Source organism: Dufourea novaeangliae, unplaced genomic scaffold (assembly GCF_001272555.1).
Source record: "Dufourea novaeangliae isolate 0120121106 unplaced genomic scaffold, ASM127255v1 scaffold8, whole genome shotgun sequence".
Taxonomy (NCBI): domain Eukaryota; kingdom Metazoa; phylum Arthropoda; class Insecta; order Hymenoptera; family Halictidae; genus Dufourea; species Dufourea novaeangliae.
The window spans coordinates 8,134,428-8,148,215 of record NW_015373923.1 but is presented as its reverse complement, the minus strand read 5'-3'; the positions used below and the strand labels follow the sequence as shown (position 1 = coordinate 8,148,215).

Sequence of the window (13,788 nt, the reverse complement as noted above, 5' to 3'; positions counted from 1 at the left end):
TGGCACTGAGTGTTCAGACTGTAATACACTAATACAGTGGCCTCTAATTATATTGCCACTAAACATATTGCCACGCGTGGCACTTCCCCTTCACACGTACTTTCGAGCACATAAATTCGCTCTCCCACCACGTTGCGTACGCACCAACACGATCCGAGGCTATGACGATAGAACTTAGCATGGAGGGGGCTCTGAACTCATTGCCATTTTACTCCCCTACAGCCCCGACCATGGCAATATAATTAGAGTCCACTGTAATTCTTAAATTAGAATGAAAAAATAATTTTTGATCGCCTCCTTTTATTTTTTTCCTTATCCCTTGTATAGTCTAGACTTCTATATGAACATCGTGCCTAGGTTATAAAGACCAATAAATTCCGTGGACCTCTGTGAACCGATTTTCAGGTCGGTAAAATTCTGAACACTAATTCTAATTCTAAAACTAAATTCTATCACGTGAATTGCACGAAACGTACAGCCATATTCACGTCGTTATGAGGTCATACGTCGAGTTTTCTTTCCGAAAATTGGGACAGAAAGTTAAGGGTGAGGTGTGGGTGGAACTTTCATATTGGCCCCGACTGAACTCCGCGGGCGAAACGATCAATCGAGAGAACACCGTCCGTACTGTGGGACACGGTTATCAAGGAAAAGCAGAGTCGCTTAAAGATACTTCGAGCCACTTTACCGTCTAATATCTGGCTTTTACGCGACGGTACTTTTATTACGGGATGGAGGAAGGATGGGTATCCCATCGGTTGCGCGCCTGGGACGGTGATCTAACGAAATTTACGGAGTATCGATGGCGCGAGAGCTTTCTTAAAGAGATCAAAGCGCCGTGTCTCTCATCCCCACGGAGTAATTCCTCCAACGAGTTATTTACATTTCCTTGCTCTTTCCTTCGTTCCTATCCCAACGTCGTCTGGTCGCAGCCACCCTCACGGGAGACGCTATAAATACGCGCGATAAAATTGTTCACGGAACGATGCACTCCCCTTTCATGGGCGACTATTGATTGGCGGTCCGTGGATATCGATGTAAATTTTGCAATTCCTGGGTGGTGTTCTTTTCATTTCGGAATATATAACACCCAGCCATATGGTGAAAGTAGAAACGAAAGAACGATGGAATTCGTGTAGCGATTCTCATACGGGGTGCGGCCCAATAACATGTACATGCAGGTACGAGGTGATCCCTTATGAAAAAAATAAGACCAAATATGGAATATAATTTGTTCATTTAAGACTTAGTTTTCGAGAAAATCGACTTTGAAAATTCATCTGTAACACGTTTTATTGTGGTGATTTTTCACAGTGATCGATGATTTTTCGTGATCGTTTCTGATTAGTGGAGAAACCTAACAGTTCTTTACACGCGACACATAACCTGTATATTTTATATTGACGACATCAATACAAAAATTCCAGTTATAACGTATAAAGTGAAGGAATAATTAGAAACAATGAAGAATAATGAATAAATTAATGATTATATATTATAATCTATCTTCTTGTTTTTTTTACTAATTTTTAAAAACACAAATAGTAATGTAATTTATCGTAAAATCATATTGAATACATTTTTCTGTTTAAAGATCAAGGACTTACATTAACAAATTTGTTACTTACAAAAAAATCGCAATCACGGTCGTGAATGAAGTTAAATCACGACCGTCATAGTAGTAAGTAGAAACGGAATGCAATGAACAGACGCCAAGTCCTATCCAATTGTCCGCGTATCAAGCAGATTTCAAAGTCGATTTTCTCGAAAACTAAGCGTTAAATGAACAAATTTTATTCCATATTTTGTTCTTATGTTTTCATAAATCATTTTATACACATGCATTACAAAATGATCCTTAAGTATGCCTTCAAAGAAATGTGAATAAAAAATATAATTGATCAAGTACCTAAATTTTATTCAAACCCATTATAAGATAGATAGACTAACTTACAAAAACTACTTTACATTTATTTAAATAATCAGCATTTGTATTTTTTATATAAATTACGCCTTAAGGGGACACCTTTCCCGTACGTGTCACTCTGGCTGGTATTAATCGATACACTACGATCTGAAATTTCGCAACTGACACTATTATTGACCAACACAATGAAGGATCAGTGTGACCAACCTCTAATAATTAACCACGATCGTTTTTCTTATCTCGTGCATATACGCGTGTCTTCCGAGACACGCGACATTTCCCCGCGAGAATTCCGCCCTCGACCGCTATCATCGCGAGCCACATTCTGTCAGCGTTATTATGCACCGCCATTTGTTACCACGGTGGTTATCGCGGAATTTTTTAAAATGTTTACGAGCTACCACGGACGCCGACCTTCCCTTTTGTGTTCCGTCGCGCGACAGTTTTTCTTTCTCGCATACGCCGCCATTTTCCTTCATTCGCCACATAACTCCCCTGCAGCTATTAATTCGTTTACAGAATCACGAGAAGTAACGAGCATTCTGGAAGAAAGTATTTTTCAAAGTAAGTATAAATACTTTGGAGGTATTGAACAAAGGGTTATTAACAGTACGACGACTCGATAGTTTCGCGAGAACTTTTCACAATAATGGCTGGTTGATTTTATCAAGAATTTAAAAAATTTGTTTATTTTCGTATGTGCAATGAAATTCGAAAACTCTTCGTGATCTCCGTTATTTTGACGGCTTCCGTCACCTCCCTGGGTCCTTTATATCCACACCTATTTTTTTTTCGTCTTATAGAGTATAAAAAATCTACAAAAATTCAGAGATACTTTGCAGGGTCTCTACTATGTAATTCAATCATTTTTAAAGTCGGACGTTAAAAGATTTTCTTCGTTTTGGGGATACAGTTATATTTCGATGAGTGTGACGGACTCCGGTTCGTTTTGGAGCATCCGTGGCAAGGCGGAACGATGTTCAGCCCCTCATAAATGTGTTTTTCTTTTGCACAAAACATACAAAACTCGAAATTTTGCAACTCCAAAAAAACAAATATTTTTTTTATATAAAATGAACACAGTTTTAAATGCTGTTAATTCTTTTTTTCGATAACTTTTGAAAATTTTGGTTCCAACGATAGCCACACTCATACAGATTAAGAATATTTTCGTTTTGTTTTTGTTTCAGGCAACTGCAATGGTCGATTTCACGACTACCATTTTTTTAGTTGCTGTGGCAAAATGACCAGCTTTGGGTTAATAGCTGTATTGGTTTTCTTCTTAGAAATTCCTCAAAATCATCTCGTTTTTTAGCCCTTTCCACTACAAAAATCCCTTAAATAACAATTGTACGAAAAAATCAGTAAAGGAAAGAAATTAGTTTACGTTTTTAAAGAAGTTCTATTACTTTTGACGTAAATTGGCCAATGTAACACCGTGGATGTCTGTTACTTATGCACCGCGAGAAATAGAGCTGTGTCCATAATTTTAACGCGGGATACCTTTAAGCTCCGTGCAATTCATATATCAGCTCGCGCGGTGGAGAAACTGGTTACAATAAAGACGCAAAAGAAGAAAACGAACGAGCTGTACATACTTACTTTTGCTAGATAACAGATATTACAAGATATTTTGCAGTATTACGATGCCTGTAAAAGCTGTTGTACTTTTTGGAGACGAGATAAATTACTATAATTTTAGGCTTACGAATAGTCATTATAACTGTCTCTATACAGTCACTTATGAACTAATGTTAAAAACAGAATTTACAATTATAATTCTGTTAGCATAAAATCGTGATTAAGAAATTCTTGCGTTACTTGAATTAATATACATACATGAACTAAACTTGGTCTAAGCTAAAATCGAATTAAGGAAATATACTTATAAATCGCCCGATCGTTATAAATACATGTGAACCACCGGTATCGAATTAATTTACACGTTTCTCTGATAAAAAATATAATTAAGATTTAAAATTTGATTTAAAATTTCACTAATTCAATTAAATCATTCAACTGAAACATCGAACACTGTTTGTTCAAAATAATACTGTTATGTTTGCAAGCGGCAGAAGGAAGCAGACACCGAATCTCACAAATAAAATTAATTCGACCTATCTCTGATAGATTAAAATTTATTATGAAATAGCCAGGTATCCAATGAAATATTAATTTAATAATAATACTTTTCCAAATATATCATGTATAATTTTTCAATTGAACGCATCGTAACCAAAAATAAATTAATCAAAATGTATACTGGTGCAAATTATAAGTATTAGTATTTAACATGTAGGTACTACGAACATATATTTTATATGTATTATAAATTATATGTAATATTATAATTTCAACAATTTATAATTAATATCTCGAATTTGAACATTGTTTCAATATACAAAATATGTGCGCGGGTAATTCTGCGAGTAAGTAGATTTACGTGAACGGAACAGATAACAACAGCAAACGAGTCAATAAATAATTCAGGTCCAACAATAATCCTCTACTCTCTCCCTATCCATATCCCAGCAAGATTAAATAAACACTCATAAAATCCCAAAGTGGCCCAATAAAAATCCAGCACCCACAGCACCGCCGTTTTCGATCTATAAACAGTTAAACTTTAAGAAAAGCTTCCGTCGTATTTACAACCCCCTTTTACGATCATAATTTAACCATCACCGAAGCTATCACGCATCACATCTCGCCGCCAAACTACCCAGCTTTAAACCACAGAGAGGTCTGTAAAAAAAAATAAAAATAAAAAGAAAACAGCCAGATACCGCCAGTTCTTCCACTAAACAAGCCCCGACTCTTCAACCCCCGCGAAACTCACCGCTACCAAGTAACATGGAATCCCTTTGCGTATCCGCGGAGCGTGGAACGGGGGGTGTTGAAAGCCCGCGCGTTGTTCTTCGAAACAGAATGAAAAGCAAGAAAACGAGCGCAAAGATATAAGACGGCGGTTCGCGCACCAGCCAGAGGATAACTGTGGAAATCCTTGGCCTCGGGCACACGGAGTAAAATAAACTCGCCGCAGCGCGAGTTCTCGCTTTAAATAAAACTATGGACTGTGAAGTTTCACTGCGAGGAACGATGGACGTATTACTTAAATTACACTCCTTAGCTTAATTGTCCTAACTGACGTATTCAAACTAGGGCTGGGACTATTCGAATAATTTAGTATTCGAGTATTTTATGAGTATTCGAATATTACGAATAAATTTCGAATACTTATTCAATATTCGAATACTCGAGTATTCTAATATTTTACAGAGTATTTGAATACTACGAATAAATTTCGAATACTTACTTCAATATTCAAATACTTCAATACTATTCAAATACTTGAATATTAGAATATTTAAGTATTCGAATATGTTGCAAAGTGATCAAATATACATATATCTAGTTATTCGTAGTATGCATTTGAATGGTACGATGTGATTTATAAATCAAGTCCTTTGAGTTTATTATTTACACGTATCTTGAACATAACTTACTGAGGCATAAACATAAGTCATAACTTAGAATTATCTAAATTAGTAGATGTTACATAGAACAATATGAATTAGTGGAATCATTTAAAGACCATTTAGGACAAATAAATTAGGCTGTTTCTAGAGCCCTAAACAGCAGGCTGGCAGTTCTAACTTTAACTAGAAAGTGAAAAGCATATGGGACTCCAAATATTTCGAGAAATCTTGAAAAATGATAATTTGTTAGATTGGACATTTTAAGTAAGGAGAGCAGTACATACGAGCCGCGGGTAATATCGCGGACCCATAATTCTTGGCGTCGCGATTCGTGTTCTCTGAAAAATGCGGGGAGGGGGTTTTGGGATCGGATGGGATTCAAGGGGGAGGGATGGGACCGAGCAATTCATTTTATGGACGTTTAACCCGAGTCGCTGGCAAGAACACTCTGACTAAAACCACCGAGAACATTTATGAAATTAAACGTTGTCGTGTATGTTGGGGCGTTCGGTCATGTAACGTCGCGGATAGAGAGTGGGGAGGGAGATAGAGGGGATGAAGTGACGTTTTGGGGGCGGAGGTATGAATATTGCCGGGTAAAAGTGGTGTGAGAGGATCAAGCTAAGGAGTATGGTGCTTTTGAAATGTTCCAGAGCTTTGAAAATTTTAAGTTTGATAGCTCTAGAATTCTAGAGTTTTCGAATTTCTGAATTCTATGGATTTTCAGGTCTTCTGGAGTTCTATGGTTTGAGGATCACATTATATACCATGTTTCTGATGGTCTACAGTTTTCATACTTCAGAACATGACCTAGAATTTAAAAATTCTATAGTGCTGGAGATACAATGTTCTCTAAGAATCGATGCACGTAGTCCTAGAGCTCTATATCCCTAAAATTTCAAATGTTCCAAAAAAACCTTAGAGTCCTGAAGTTGCAATTATGAAGAATTTGGAGTTCTGTACTTCTCGAATTTTAAAAGATTGGCGTTCCGTGGATTCAGTGGCCCACAAGCTTCGGAATTTCAAAACTGCATGGATCTCAAATTCTAGAATAGCAGACCACTGAGCTTTCAGAATATCATAGAATCCGTACTCAAATTCTCCCTTGGAGCTCTATTTGTCACGAATTTTCCTATCGGAGAGTTCTACAAATTCATACTACAAAATTCTCTCAGCGTTCAAATACTACTTCCAGTCCTCCACATTCATATCCTCCGCCAAATCTGCATATTTTTCACGCATCCACTCCCGTGCACCTGCAATCCGTGTGTCAAACTCTCCCGAACCCGGTCACCCGCAATTCCGCTTCTAATTTATATTTCTATATATCTCAATACAAAAGAACGTCGTGGCGCATTACTCTCACTTTGCCGTTTCATATGAAACAAACTGACGGCATCCCTCTCCCTCCCATGTTATATACATTGTCTCGCGCAACACTGAATCATATTGCCCCCATGCCATTGTACAACGCGGGCACGTCACGCGTATCCGCGGGCTGGTTTACTGTTACTAATAAATCCACTCATTTGACAACCGTGTATTCGGTGTCTCTCTATCCTCATCGACCAACTCTATCTCTTAGCCGGCGATCCAACATCCCGACAAGGGACATATTTATATTCAATCTTTCGCAAAAATGAACATTACATTCTTTCACCCCAACGCCACCATCTTTTATTTACCTGAACCAGGATCATTGCAACGGAACAGATCGATGCCTAACCACGTGTTCAAATTGGTTAACCCTTTACCGACTAAGCGGCACTATAGTAAGAGTGTTCGAGTACTTGTGATTTACAGGCAGAACTGAATTCAGTTCGATTACTCGAGTCGAGTCAAGCGTTTGAATTTTCCGAGCTATAGACTTCTCTCGATTATTGTCCCAAACTCGGGTTCGGGACAATAAAAAAAAGTAAATTCGTTTTTTGCCCGAAGCCCGAGCCTCGGCAACAAAAGTGGAGGGGTAACAATGTATGCGCTTGACAGGTTCCACCCCCACCCCCTCCCTAGATAACGCCTGGACAATAATCGTGTAAAACAAGCCAGACAATAATCGAGAGGAGTCTATAGTTGAAATCGACGGACTGTCTGAAAATCTCAAACGACTCGAATATTCGAGTCCTCTTAAGACTTCGATTTACTTACAGATAAATTTCTTGCACGAAAATTATCGAATTACTCGAATATATTCGAACAGATCTTTAAGTTTCGAGTTACTTGTAAATATTCGAATTGCTCGAATTACTCGAATATTTATTTATTTACTATCAAATACTAATCCAACTGTAAAGGCAAACAGTCATTTCAAGAAATGAAAATAATAGTCTATCTCTAGGAAAACGAGCTTCTGAATAGAATTTCTAAGAATTCTAAGAATTCTAAATTCTGAATAGAATTTAAGGGGACACAACCAATCAGACCTGCATTCCTTCGACTTGCCCCATCTTCCAAGCAACGAATAGTATTTCCACGAGGATATAACGACTCAGCAATACGATCGGGCGAATTACGAGCCCCACGCGATTATCACGATGCAACTGGGCAGGTGTTCCGCGACTTTTTCGCTCTCTTTCGGGACGAATCGCCTCGGGGCTGGAAGAGGTTTGCGGCCTGCCGATGTCCGCGGGCTAAGTTTCCTCAAACCGGTCCTTCGAGGACGTTCATACCCTTATGCTGCGTGGCGACTTGGGAGTCTTAATCTGGAGAGCAGATTGTTCTGATGAGTACGGGCCTCCGAGGGAAACTTTTTCTTTTAGAGCTTATGCTGCGTGTAGGGGAAAGGCGGGTAGTCCTGGACATTTCAGTATTTTCATTACTAAGCCATATAGAAAAATAAATGACAGATTATTAACATGTCTGTCTGAGCCCAGAAACAATTGTAAGCAGATCTGGGCAAATTTTATTTAATATGAAAATAAAAAATAACTACTCGAAATAATTTATTTCGGAACTTCATTTTCAATACTGTTAGTTAAACATAAAAATAATATCGATTCGTTTGAAATAATAATTAATAATAAAAATCCATTGTTCTTGTTTAAGTGGCAGTGCACCTATTTATTTCGACGGAACTTTGCACAAAACACGAAACTCCTAGAGAAGAAAATCAGATTCTTCTCATTTTCTTTTCCAACAGTTCGTATCAAAGAATTTATAATAATCCTGTACAGTTTCTTTAAAGTGGACACGCAGCATAATTCTCGAGGGTAATTCTCACGTGGACACTCAGCATAAACATTGAGAGTTCACGCGGATACGTAGCCTAATATACGGATCGTTCTTGCACGTCAGAGTCTCCGACACCGTGTGAACGGGTCTTCTTCGTTCCACTTTCTATGGCATTTCCCGAACCGGAGGAGTGGATTTGCGACACGAATCGACGTCCTTTTAACACGCTCCACGCGAGAACGTAGATCTATACTCTTTTCTTTTTTTATAGCCGTGACCACGACGGTGGAAAATTGTCAGCAGAAGATGGAATTGGTTTGCTTTGAAGAGCTTCTTAGACTATATTCATGCGAGTTTAAAGCAGGAACATCGTCTGTTTAGTAATTTTATACATTAATAATAACTACTAATAAAATAATTATTAATACATTAATAAAAACATTCGAAAAAGTTAGAGTATTTATATTTATTCTTTAAGTAATTACTCCTTAAGTGGCCACCTTCGATGAGTCGTAATTTTCGCGAAATTTTTTTCAAGATAATGAAATAAATGAAGAATTCAATATAAATCTATTAATTCAACTTTCGACGGAAAAGGTCGTATTTTTCTTTTGTGTTTTTTTCTTCAACAATCAAGATGTTAGAGCAAAGATACACAAACATCTTTTCAGGCTGATTTGGTTACGGGGTTATACATATACTTTTGCGCTGTTACATAAGGGACAATTAAAAAATTATTTCAAAAATCAAAAATTCAACATATACATCTTATTATATGTTATTTCTTTAGTAATTTCTGAAAAACTTGAGCTACGTATCTATCAACAGAAGAAAATGACTGCCATCAAATTATAACCCGTTTCATCAAAACACCAACAGTGGTTCCAGATATATTTCCATCGGGCTTTCAATTGAAACAAATTTTTTTAACTGTATATTACAGTAGACAAAAGAAACTAGTACATACCGAAGCAGATTTTCAAATATCAATATTTTACAAAATGGCGACTGTTTGAACTGAAGCTTGTAATTTCCAACATAAATTTTCAACTTCATTTATTATTAAAAAAAGAAAAACTGCACGATTAAAAAATCTGGAATCCATCATTTTGACGGGTTCGGTACTTCTAGTATAAAACCTAAAAAAAAATATAATTTAAAAGAAGAAACTTTATCGTTGTCTTTATTTTATTCTGAACTAGACAGAAATCTCGATAAAGGTAATGCTTCTCGCCAACGAAGTCACGTTAAAACTCGCGGTCCACCTATTACACAGCACGCTCGACCGCGTAATTAGCGGAATAAAGCAAAAGAAATCCGTAAAGAATAGATAACGAAATACAAACAACAGAGGGGAAACTGGCAGCATTTCAGACGTAAAATTCGCCGGACGAAAATGAATTTATGGGAAGAATGCTTTGAGAGAACGGATTGCCCGCAATGCAGCATTTATCCCGTGGAATCCTCGAAGTGGCAGAGAATCTTGAAGCTACGAGAGGCAGAAACTATTCCGAAGAAAAATCACTTAATGTTTATACATCATCCACGAGGGGGGTCAGGATCGTCGAAGTGTCTTTGATTGCCTCGGTACACCGAATTCCCCAAGTTTCACTTTCCCAAAATATTTGTCCACGGCAAATAATATATAATTCGGCTCGTTCTTCCAGTTACTGGAGCGTCGTACAACATAATTTCCTATATGTATACATAAAAACTGGCGGACTGTAAAATTGTTTGAACCTTAAAACGCATACAGGGGCAATTAAATACCCCACTGAACCCTAAAAGTTGTAATTATTCTAACGTCTTCAGGTTGGTAGATATATACGTTTCAATAATAAAAGACCATATTATATTATAATATATCATATATTAAATAATATTATAATGGAGCAGTTTCTTTCAAAAATATATTTTGTGTAGATACTATGTATTAATAAATTTTCGATGAGTGTACGAAGGCTCCTTGCTATTTACAAGAAGAGGTCCCTAGATGTAACACTGATTTTTTAATTAGATTTGGCAGAGTTAGAGCTTAGAATTCTGAAGCAAATGATACTTGTTTCGGTCGCATACGGCCATTAGTTTATGAAATATTTAATATTCAGTGTTGAAGAGTCTTCGAACACTTATCGAGGATTGATTGTATGCATTCTAGGGTTAATCGATCAATAAGAAATGTGTTTAATGCCATTATTTCCTCTTTCATTCTGGTGAAAAGTCATTACTGTTATTACTTGAGTTTTCTATTTTATTCTGAACTCAATACGATAGTTGAGAAATAAATTCTTTGCTCTTGTCTTTATGAGTTACTTTAGAGAGTATCATTTTTGCATTAAAATGCGCAGTCTATTTATTGTTTTTGTTAATAACATGATAAAAAAGATTGTTCTCTTTCACTATGCGTGAAACATCATTATCAATACGTGTTGGTTTCTTTGACCTGGGTTTTTGTTTTAATAAAAAATCACCGCTTCGAAATTTTTCGAATTATCTTTGGCCGGTTCTCGAGATCCTTGCAACTTCGCCAAATACACATTTCTGATACTCATACAACATGCAGTGCCTCCAACGCCCTTTTGAGTCACACATTGTGAAACTGATTAATATAGAAAATAATCAATTCACTGGGCTAATTTCTATTACTGGAACAATAGAACAGTTAAACTCAGAACTGACGTAAATCTTGTTGCAATATCTATTGGCATCTATTGGCAAGAAGCTTTGAAAGTTGGCAAAATAAAAAACGACAGAACTTTCCCTTACACTCAATAAAATTACCTGTGTATTATAATTACCAGCATATTTACCTGTATTATAAAATAAGGATCTGGTAGTTCTAGCGTTAATAGAAAGAAATGAATTTCTACGGAATTTCTGTCTCGTGTAAATTGGTCAACACGCATAAGGTGTTCGCGATGTAGACGCGAGGAACTCAAGTGTAAATTTACCTGTATATCGGCGCGTCTGCCTCCTCCTTGTACCAAATAACTAGATGTAGCTTGTCTCCGGGGACCGGCGGTTCCACGTCGCACGGTAACTGAGCAATTCCACCTGCCACTGCCTCCGCATCTATCATTGTCACTGCAACGACAAAGACAAGCCGAGAGTCAGGTATATCATATAATAAGAAAACGACGGTGAGTGGAATTTTTTATGAAGTAGATCGTCTTCGAAACGACCGAATGAAATGTCATTCGTACGTTCCGATACAGAGGGATTCAATCTCCCATCTAACGATATCGATAACTCGACGAGAAAATATATTATTGTCAAGCGTATTTGCCAAAAGGAATGTCAGTTAAAAACTGATTGTCAAAAGAATTCTTGATCGAATCTAATATTCGATACGAATTGATTATCAAATGAATGTTTGATCAAATCTAATATGACAAAAACTGATCCCACGACGTACGGTTCGAGTCTTTATTTTGGCATCGTAGTATAACTATGTATATCAATTTATTATCAAATGATCAAACTGAATCGTTTGAGTTATGTATATAACATAATGTAATATGCAGGAAATATTTCGGTTATTAATTCATTAATTGATTAATAGGCGTTCGGCTATTGTGTTTGACTGGAAAACATTATAGTAATTTAATTAATTACCAATCAAACACTAATTACATATTACTCGCATCCCCTGTAGTACACACTGAACAGACAACATCTGAATTATGGATACGTTGATTCGTAAAATAAATTCCAGCAGCTCTATCGCGTAACGTAAATGTCGAAATTACAAACCAAATTATAAAGTCGTCGTTAACACATAAAACTTCTGTTTATGGGCTCGAATAGTGCCTAACTGCGCGAAAATTCGCGGTCCAATTATTATTTATAACCTTGACCGATGAAATCACCTCGTTAAACGAACCACGTGAGATAAATGTCGGTGATCGTAGGCTCACGTCAAATATTAATTTTCATTACACATATCTGCCCTAACCGCTGATGATTCACGAGCAGCGATACCAAGGGGTGGGAGGTCGCCGTTACACGATTAAAAAAGAAAGTGTAATTAGAGACATTAATCAAATCTAATTGTGGCAATTAACCGTACCGCCCCCCCCCCAATTTCTCTATGCCGCCTGAGAGACTGCTTAATTTTCCTTAATAATTAAACTACAGGCAAATAGGAAGCTAAGTGTAACGCGACACCGACGAAGATGCTCCGTTAATGACAATTAGTCGGTTCATATATTCGCTGTAGCAGCTCGGTCTCCTGTAAACGCTTGCCAAGAATGTTCTACTTAACACCGTGTAAAAACTACGACAGTCTCGACTGTTACCGTTTAGATTAATGCCAGAACCACGTGAAACGTCGAAGAGAATTGTTTATTGCTTCTTGTGAACATAATATAGATTTTATGCAACCACAGTGGATACAGCTGAGTGAAACATAATAACATTTGTTTTTTTTAATTTGTGTTGTTTAATAAAGTTTTCTTTGTTTTTCGATTATTGGAACTATTGATAGTGGTGGGTTCCATTTACAGTGTTTATTTACTTGGTTATTATTCTGGTGGGAAGCAAATGTGCCATCACTATTCAAATTTCATTTTCTATAGTAGTATATTTAAAACATTGTTTTATTTATTATGGAATTACAATATATTTAGGGGGAATTAAGGAATAGTCCACTATTTTTTGTGAAAGTCTATATTCATTTTGAAATAATTCAAATACCTAGTTTATAGTAGCATTATTTGTTATTCATGTCCACAATCGTTTTGATCTGGTGAATAGATAGGTAACCTGTTTTCCAGGTATGAACTGAATGTACTATTTGTACAAGTTACTCGTTTTTTTTTCAGTTTTCTGTAAGTGATACCGATGAAACATACGAACAAGGTCCAATTTTCATTACGTTCTATCAAACATGTGAAAATTTGACAGTATTATAACTTTCCTATGTAACGTGTTATGCTCAGAGTTGGGCACAATTTTATTCGAATAATACATAGTGAAAAGCTTCAGTTCTTAAAGCCGTCATTCTGAGCTTTAGACAATTAATGAGATTAAATAATTGTTTGCCAAATATTGATTCATTCAAAAAGAAGTATTATTTTCTTATAAAAATTGGGAATTTCCACGTTTAAACGATTGAAAATGACGAACTGCATTGTTTTATCTTTTATTGTTATTTGAAACTCTTTATCTAAATAATGAATTTGGCCATATCGGGTTATGCTACATAGTGTA

The 13,788-nt window shown here is 36.5% G+C and overlaps 1 protein-coding gene across 1 annotated transcript in view; it reads right to left on the bottom strand.

Moving 5' to 3' along the window:
• Positions 1-11,656, bottom strand: part of LOC107194777 (nephrin-like) — a 94,780-nt gene extending 83,124 nt beyond the window's left edge. Inside the window, exon 1 of the mRNA XM_015584470.1 lies at positions 11,529-11,656. Coding sequence (XP_015439956.1) covers positions 11,529-11,656 — 128 coding nt within the window. The remainder of the gene's footprint in view (positions 1-11,528) is intronic.
• Positions 11,657-13,788: the final 2,132 nt, after the last annotated feature.